The 9,591-nt window shown below is 38.8% G+C and overlaps 1 protein-coding gene across 3 annotated transcripts in view; it reads right to left on the reverse strand.

Moving 5' to 3' along the window:
• Positions 1-286: 286 nt before the first annotated feature.
• Positions 287-9,591, reverse strand: part of LOC111971414 (LIM/homeobox protein Lhx9) — a 12,740-nt gene continuing 3,435 nt past the window's right edge. The window contains exons 1-5 of one of the 3 annotated variants that reach the window (XM_023998180.3): positions 9,243-9,591; positions 8,069-8,271; positions 7,125-7,483; positions 4,310-4,509; positions 287-1,081 (exon numbers count right to left, since the gene is read on the reverse strand). The exon at positions 9,243-9,591 is cut by the window's right edge and continues 322 nt beyond it. In XM_023998180.3, the coding sequence (XP_023853948.1) occupies positions 1,025-1,081; positions 4,310-4,509; positions 7,125-7,483; positions 8,069-8,271; positions 9,243-9,425 (1,002 nt within the window). In that variant the 5' untranslated portion in view covers positions 9,426-9,591 and the 3' untranslated portion in view covers positions 287-1,024. Of the gene's footprint in view, positions 1,082-1,484; positions 3,710-4,309; positions 4,510-7,124; positions 7,484-8,068; positions 8,272-9,242 lie in introns of those variants that run through there. The other 2 variants (XM_023998177.2, XM_023998178.2) reach the window with 2 other exon arrangements.

Here is a 9,591-nt window from a genome sequence, read left to right on the forward strand (position 1 = left end):
GAATTCTACATCTAATTAATGTAATCTACAGTATTATGAGTAATCACACACTTAGGAATTGCATGTGCTGGTTGTGTAATTGAAAGTAATGCTGCATAGTAACCAATAACCTAAGAATAACCACAATATTGAAATCAGATAATAATTGTATTGTTAATATTGTCCTTGGTTAGCTGAATGTCATGTACATGCATAAATAGGTTTCAAGCATTACAATCCATCCATGTCCTCACAATGACATTTCATTTTCCACCATAAAATATGTGGGCATGACCAGGATCAGGGACAGGATTTTCACAGGGTTTATTTCACAGCTAACAATGAATGATACAAATACAACGCATCAAACAAAATAATAAAATACATCTCAAGGATAATGTTATCAAGATGAAGTGCATGCAAAATGGGAATCTTTTTCGTCTTTTTTTTGTTGTTGTTACTTCCTCTTTTCCTTAGTGAAGCCAGATCGCAAAGCGCCAATTCTGCAGTCCTCTTCATCAGCCCGTTTGATGGCCGTCCTGCTCCCAAGTTTCAAGGGGGCCATGTGTTTACAAAATTACATTTGTGACAAAATCACTTTTTTCATAGAGTAAGCCGATTCTGTAGAGGGTGGGGTTAGGAGTGTGTGGGGTAAGGGAGGGGAGTGGGTGTGTGTCTCTGTGTGTGTTCGTGTCCTGTAGTGTTGTTTAAGGTCTGCTGTCTTTTAATCCCACTGCATCTCCTGTGCTGCCAGGCTGCTCTGCTATATACAACTATGTTACTATACAACTTTATTTCACTGTGTGTGAATGGCATTCCAATACAAAGAGCAGTCAAGTCTTTTTTCATAAGGATATCAGTAATCACACACTATTATCCTCTGTAGTTGGATTCAAACGTTCAGGAAAAACGTTTAAAATATTTATTTTGTTGTTTTGGACTAAAACATGTTTTTGTTTTTGTTTATTTTTTTTCTCTATTCTATTGTCTTATCCTAATATTGTCTTTGTCTTCAATGGTGAGGAATTCCCCTTCTCTTAATACTTTAGGGAATTTTCAAACGTCGGGAAGTTTGGCTGTAATGCCCCAAGATTTGTTCTCCCTGAAAGAAATCATAGAGTAACAATATATTAACTACAGAGCAACCTGGCTTTATGGGTCTGCATTTACTCTTCACTTTAGCTCTACATAGATATATCAATCAATGTGTGCTTTGCAGCATTCCTTTTTCAATTTTAAAAAGTTATAGCCATATTCATGCATTAAAAAGCAATTTTCATAATTTTTGGACTACCTGGTTTAGGTGCAAATCCATGGGGCATTACTTTAAAACTGTAAACACCATAAAATAGGAAATTAAAATAAGAGTAAAAATGTGGAACGCTTGTTTTGAATTGGTCAATCAATCATTGAATGCTTTTTCATTTGTTGATGTGAGTAAAAAATAAAACAGTATCTAAGGAACAACACAAAAATGGCAAGTGTAATGAAAAATAAAAAACTCATTTAAAGCAAAGTATTTTTATTCACACAAATTTAATAAGATATATAACAACCGTTTGGTCCATAAATATTTAAGGGGAAATAGTTTCTATACACCATCTTTATCAAGAAACAGGGCAACATGGACAATCTTGATAGAACACTTACTGTACTGAACTATTAACACGAAAATCAATTTATAAGATTCTTGGATTAACCAACTATATCTGAAAGAGTGCACAAACGCTTTCTATGACATCGCTGCCACCTTTTAACAGGATACACCATAAAAAGATCTTCAGAAATAAGATGTAAAACAGTACAAAACTAGTGAGGCGTCACAAGTATGTGAATCAGTTAACAAACAACACATATAATCCTGAAGTTCACAAACTTTCTTCCAAGTTATATCATAAGGCACATAGAACTGAGTTAGGCATCTACTTCATCAAGTAGATTGAGAATAACGCTTTGTTCTACAATAGAACAAATAGTGACAATTACAATAAAATGTTTTAACCCAGCAGCAAGAACTCCTTCTCTTTCTTTCTCTTAATCCGCACTATGTAGTCCTGCTTTGCTATCAACCACAACCCCAACGCCAACGACCTTAAACAGCTGGCCCAGAAGACAAAAAAATACTAATTTAAAATGTTAGAACCCTGCAGAAGGACTGCTTCTCTTTCTTTCTCTTAATTCATTGAGAGGAAACATGTTTTTGGTCTGTTCAGTGGCAAGTGATCGTAAAGAAAGTATAAATATGGCCTAACGTGAACATGGAGGATGATTTATTTGTCCCACTGGCTGCATGTCTTCTACTATCTCTAGGTTTCTGAGGTCATTGTAAAGTTTCTGTCAGCTCTACGCCTCTAATCTGCCACATTGTCATCCCTCACTTTTTATCCTCCTCCCTTTTCCCTTTTTTTTATCAACCCTTCTTTACCCTGAGCAAAATTATGGGCAGTATTTTATTTAACAGTAATTCTACGGGCACGTTGAATCCAGATTAAACTTTTTTTAAATCCATTTGTGTGTTGGTATGTAAAATTAGGCCAGCAGATTAGACAAAGTGCACTGTCATGGAAACAATCCTTTCAAACAGTGCCGATTAAACTGTGTCCCAATCAGAATTTCACTCACTGATTTCTTTTGTGGAACTCTTTCTAATATCAATGTTACTGCATTACATCTTTGACAGTTACCACTGTACAGATCTATAGATTTGTTCCGTTGTTATTGATTTTTTTCCACATTTGAGGTGTGTCAAGACAAAATGCATGTTGAGGTCACAGCAGCCACCTGGCATTTGAGTTGTATTGTCCGGGTTCTTGTAATGTATACAATGCAATTTAGAGATTAGAATTACTAATCCATAAAATAATCCAATGTTTTGTTAGGTCCAGGATAACTCTGAATTATATTTTACAGCGTATTCTTCGAATGTATATTCCAACGATTTCGAAAAAACTAAATATCTAAATATGTCTTAAATAGGATAGTGCTAACATACACATTTCTAGAGCAAAATATTAATGATTTGAAATGAATTGATCAGTAAAAAATACATTAATTATCAGGGACGGATAAATTTAGACTCAATCAAATGACCAAATGAAATAAAATAAAGTAAAAAATAATATACTTTCCCCATTTTAAATAGTTGCATTTGGGCTCGGTTCAAGATTGTTGAACCCTCTTCATAATTGTTCAATGCCGTCCAGATTCAAAATGTCCTCTACACAAAACCAATCACTAAATACGTTGACTACAAACAGCTGCCAAGCGGTTGCAAATGCTACACATCAACATCATTTCCTCCTGTTTAAATGTTGCTGTAGTTGTTCTTGTTGATCTTGTTGCTTTTTTGTTGGGTACAGTACTTCCTGTATCCACAGAACTGTCTCTGTTTTCTTTAAAGGTGTTTAAAAAAAAATGTTAATGCAAATTATGAAAAAAAAAACATAAATGAGTTAAGAGCTTAGAGTCGTAGAGCTTGCTAGAAAAGGTTTGTCAAGGTAGTCTGTGAGGGGCTCCCCGAATCATGGCTGTCCAAACTAGATGTGACGGAGGTCACTACAGTGATAGAGGGATTGGTCAGGTCTGTTAGTGTGGCCGCGCTGGAGGGGGGCGTCAGAGCGCCGCTGTCGGACGAGGGCGGCGGGAGTGACGTGCCGTCGGCCTTGTCATTACCATTCTCCTGTCGCAAAACGTTCCTTCTGAATTTGGCTCTTGCGTTTTGGAACCATACCTGCAAATCCAATCCAATGGCTTTTACTTTATGTTTATGTCTAATTTATGAACTTATTTTCTTTGTCTCTTTTCTTTCTTTCAAAAACAATGCAATGATTATGACATCACAGTGTTGTCCACTACCTGACTCTCCCCGTAGAGTAGAAAGAGTAAAGAACAATACCTACAAACTGTTTTTGACGCCATTATTTTGGGCTCAGGGAGTAGAAACCAAATGAGAAATGACCAGCTGAAAGAGTATTTTTATTTTGTAAAAGATCCTTACAGACTTGTGCACTCTCTCTTAAATTACTCTTCCCACCACTGACCCAGGGAGATTGGGAGTGATACGTGGATGAATTATATGTCTAGAAATCCTAAACACTACATATACCATACATCTCCTTCATACAGTACATCAAGGAACCTGGTGCCTAACAACATTCCATACAACATCGGTAGAAAACCAATGAAAAAAATTGTATAAAAAAAGATGATTTCAATGGACTTGAATGGAACTTATGGTCAAATGTGAGAACAGACAATGGACTGGGGGATATAGAGTGATGATGTCATACTAGGTCAGAGGTCAGAAATGAGGGCGATGGCTGCTGCTTACCTGTAGAACTCTTTTGGTGAGGCCTGTCTTCTGGGCAAGCTGTTTGAGGTCCTTGGCGTCGGGGTTGTGGTTGATAGCAAAGTAGGACTTCATGGTGCGGAGCTGGTGGTGCTTGAAGGAGGTGCGCATGCGCTTGGTCTTCTGGGAGGGAGGGTAGGCCTGGTCACGGTCCAGGTGGTCTCCATCGTTCTCATTACAACCTGACCAAGAGGAGAAGGAGGGGGTGCAAAGTTAGAACAGATATACTGTGGTAAAGTGTGCATTGCAGTATAATTCTTCAAACAAAAAGTGGGGTGCTGTTGGTCCTCGTACATATAATCCCGAGTTGACAACATAGACAGCACTCCCAAAATCAAGGTTGTTACGTATAGAAAGATACAGCACATCCGGTCAGGGTTAGGATAAGGTTATGATTCCATTGAACAGGAATTAAAGGCATAAAATGGCCAAAACCTGGCCATCATTTTCAGTTAAGATTGAATGAAATCTTTAATTGAATCAAACATAAGTTATTCACAATGTAACGGACACAAACCCCTTAGAAAGAATGTCAAGCAGATCCATATCTACAGTAGGAGTTGATCAGTCCCCAAATTTGGTCTAGCTAGCATTTCTGCTCCTCTGTGCTTAAAGAAAGAAATAATGTCTTGTCATTAAAATGTAATRTCTTCTTCCAATATGCACCATACTAATATTCTGTCCTATGTTTATTGGAAAATATTTAAAATAATTGATTGTCATGCCATGATCAAAAGACTAGTATTTTCAACACATCCAGCAGACATGCTTAAAGCATATTCCTATAACAGACTTTACTCATTCTACTATAGGCCTATTAGCTAAAGCGGTCATCTCTAAATCTCWGACTAATAAAAGAGAGCAAAGGCTATAGCAGGCTGTTAATATATTCAAGACACCTATCTTGATATTTCCGCCCCCTGCAAATGCAAAACACAGTTCAAATGACAGACTTTAGTGCTGGTTTCACAGACCCAAACTAGACGTTTAGTTGATACAGAACTAAACATGAACACAGATAAAGCTAGGATGAAATATCTCTGGGCTACAGAATCTATTTATTTTTCAAATGAATATTGGCCATAGTCCAAGACTACCACTCATATTTCATCAGTAACTTGTAACTTAAAACACTKATTTTCAGATGTCAAATATGCATCTTAATTCATGTTAGACAAGCATCTTAAAAGCACTGCAATAAAATAACACCTAAATCTTTCAATCTTGGGTATCCCATTTTCCTCAGCTATGATTGCTTGCTGAGTGCCTTTATTTCTACAACTACCCACCAGGGGTCGCTAACAAAACATGCTGAGTAGGTATACCAACTGCAAGGTCGACATGGGACTGACCGCATGGAATAATTATCTAAAGACGTAGGCTATAGGCATATAGAGTCGATGGAACTTAAACATTAAACCGGATATAGACAATATCAACATTTTTGCTCGAAACTGACTGTGAAAGACAGGCAATTTCTGATTATAGCTAATGGAATGTTTTTTGAATGCTATAGACAAAAGCAGGATTTAATTCAGAGCTAAATTCAATCATATTTCTTTGCAGTGCAACCAAAAGTGTTTAAAATATGGAAAGAGCACAACATCTACAGCTGAACATAAATACAAAACAGAAAACAAATTAAGGGGCCTATGGGCATGTTTCTGAAATGAAATAGTCTTGAGAAAATAACCATTACCACCCTTGTCGTTATTAAAGCAAAATACTGTAGTCCAAGAAACATAACACATTAGGCCTGGGATAGACCATATTAGAGGACATAACAAAAGCATCGCATGAAAACAATTCAAATTAATTTTTATTTAACGTTAGATACTGGAGAGGATGTAATGTTGTTGCTTGTTTTTTTGTTGTTTTTTTTGTATCCCGCTCCATCTCACTCACTCTGTTTCTGAGAACTGTGCTGACCTTCCGAGTATGATTCAGTGGTTGGAAGCCAGGGATTCCTACATCACCTTCAATTAACGCAGAACAATTATTTAACACGCAGATTACCCTTATTCCCCTCCATGCATGGAGAACAGAACAAATTTGGCACACAGTGACAAACTTTCTCAACCGGACACTAATTGTAAAAAGCGACAACAAAAGAGACGCCGCGGGGTTGGTTAGATTATAACATTCACGTTTCCAATGCCAGTTTTTAATTGTAAAATTACCTGTAATGTATAACGAGGAGGCAATTTCCCCCAAGAAAGACGAAAGGCGACATTTTAAATAGTTGAGCCCAAATTACTTTTACGTGCTTAGGTCACTGGTTCAAGTTCATGTGTGTACCCATTTTACAAATTAGATGACCTAATGAGAGCCATAATTAGGCTATAAAAGTCAATCTAATGGTTAACTGGGGGTACATTTTTGATCATTTTGACAGCATGCAATTTAGCCTAAAGAGGAGAAATGGAAATACGCTACTTCATGAACAGAGCACACATTTATAGCAGGCATCTTCCAAGGTGTGGGATGGCTAATTGTTCTCTTTCTTGTCCCCCCTTTTTTGGTTAAAATTGCTTTTGGTGTAGGACTACAGAGATGAGGCCTATGCCCTTAAACACGGATCAAGCCAAATAATTAATGAAATCTCCATATTCGACATTCTCTTTTCTATTCAGTTCACCAGCGCGGGTCATGGGTTGGTTAGTTAGCATGTAGCCTAACAACAGGTTATAGGCCTTAATCAAAACATCCCCACCGAAACGTTATTTTCAAACAGCGCAATAGCCTTCCGTGCGTACAACTCCCCAACCAGCAACTCCTCTCCTCTCCGTCTCCTCACCTGAGTTGTAGCTGGCGATGTCTATGCCCATGGCGGGGCTCTTCCTCTTGCGAGGCCTTCCCTTCTGAGCTGTCCCAGTGCCATTGAAGTAAGGCAGCGCCAGACCTCCGCCTTTAGCCGCCAGCTCGGAGTAGTTGAGGCCGGGGTGTGGGTACTCTCCATGGGCTATGGTCTCGAAGTGGACCCGGCAGTACACCAGGCTGTCCTTCATGCCGAAGTGGTCGCCGGTGGTCAGGGTCTTGTTGCACGTGGTGCACGTGAAGCAGCTCAGATGGTACACCGAGTCCCGTGCACGCATCACCATCTCCGATGCCGATATCCCGAGGTGGCAGCGCGCACACCTCTGCACTGAGAACCTTCTGAAACAAGGACGCAATTCTTTAAAAACACGCCCAGACATAACACTTCTAAAACACTCAAAACAGGATTGAAAAAATGGAACACAAACACACACCGCGAGTGGCTACATAAAATACAACTCCGTGTTCTTACTGTGTTTTTTTCAYCAGTTTGCTTGTAATGTCATAACCTCCATCCGCAGGCCTATAATAACACCTCGCATATGCAGCATGGCCAAGAGACGACAGATTGCCTCTGATATTTAGGCTGCTTGGCTATTACAGCTATTTATATTTCCATGTAGTAGATGCATTATATGGGGCCTTCCTTGTATGACTTGTTGAATATGCCAAAGCTATAGCTGATCGAACCAATACGCCTTCTGTGCGTACATTTAACCTATAGCCTATTTCAAATGTTCTGTGGCCTGTGTGTTTATAGGTCTATTGTTTCAGACATTAACAATAGTTTGTATGACAGGCCTAATGCCAAACACACAGGGAGTGAGGGAGAGAGAGCGTGTGTGTTCAATCGTCGAATATTAAAATCAATCATTTCACTAGGCCTATAGAAAAACAACAATTCATAACCGTATGCTTTCTTACCTGTAGTAATCCTCCTTGCAGTAGATGCTGCCATCCTTGGCAAAACACGTGAGTTCTGACTCCAAATGTTGTTTACATTCACAGCATTTGAGGCACCGCAGGTGCCACTGTTTATCCACAGCGAGTAGGTAATATCTATCCGAGATTTTGCCTCCACAGCCAGCACACAACGCGGGCTTCTCCGGTCCCATTGAAGGCATGGTCTGGAGAGGAGGGGAATATTAATACATGTGGAAATGCATGGCTCACATCCTGCGCATGTGGTGAGGACTATACTTCCCATGTGGGGTTTGGCTTGTGTGTGATAAAACTGTAACTTATCTGAAAAATTACATATTAGCCTAATATGAGCATTGCACCATTTTCCTAAAAATAAATAAATAGTAGAACGATCGTTAGACTTTCTTAAGTAGCCTATTTATGACAGTTCGGTTTTAAAGCCAATCCCAAGAAATTCCTGCGGAGCTGAAAATGTGTCAACATGCAGGGCCCGTTGTGTTTAGGGAGTAACTCATTCAATTTATCTAACAAATGGAGCCTGTATACATACATGTATTACAATGACAAAGAATAATTAATTGCGCATCATTGCACATTTAAAATAAGCTGTATCGACAGCCTGGTGCYCTATGTCCAGCTACTTTCAAACGTCTATAACTTAGCATTACTGCCAAAAGAACAACAATTAATAATAATAATAATAACAATGAATTATTATGTAGATGCTAATAATATCCAAACTATTATCTATGTAATAACTGTTTAATTAGGCCTATCTATTATATAAATAAACAATAACAGCAATTAGTTATTTGCTCAAAATATAAATTGTGTAACAATTTGGGCAAAATGTGAGTAATAATTGTCACTTTTACTTTATGCACTATCACTTAGTTTAGTTGATAACTGAATGTATTTGTATTACATACGAACATTTCCACACACATGCATGTTGTTTAAAATAGTTTTTTGTCCATATAGGAACCTGTAAACGCAATATTAACCCCAACATTTTCTTTCGAGTGATTATTTCTTGCAGCTATCTTACCCCAACTACAGCTTCATAAAGCATTTCCTTGCATTTAAACAGTTATGCCCATTTGGATGTAAGTGTTAATCTTCATGGATGTCAGAACAAGAAAAGAAAACATTGCATTTAGTTCATTTTTCTTACCGATTCCCTTCCGTTGAGCTGAACGCCCTTGGCCAGGCGCGAGTCGGTTTTGGATCTCCTCTCCATCTCCTCCATGATGCCTTGGATGTGGTCACCGGAGATCCCGTGGAACAGCATGGCTCCCGCTCCTGAACGACGCAATGTGCAACTGCTCGCTTCTGCCTTGCAGCCCACAACTTCCATATACAGCTCTGCGTCCCGTAGGCTCAGAGCATCCGACTGGCTCTGCTGTTAGACTGTTAGACAGACACACACACACACACACCACACACACACACACACACACACACACACACCACACACACACACACACACACACACACACACACACACACACAAACAAGAGACA

The sequence above is a fragment of the Salvelinus sp. IW2-2015 genome, linkage group LG13, assembly GCF_002910315.2.
Source record: "Salvelinus sp. IW2-2015 linkage group LG13, ASM291031v2, whole genome shotgun sequence".
In the NCBI taxonomy this organism is placed as follows: domain Eukaryota; kingdom Metazoa; phylum Chordata; class Actinopteri; order Salmoniformes; family Salmonidae; genus Salvelinus; species Salvelinus sp. IW2-2015.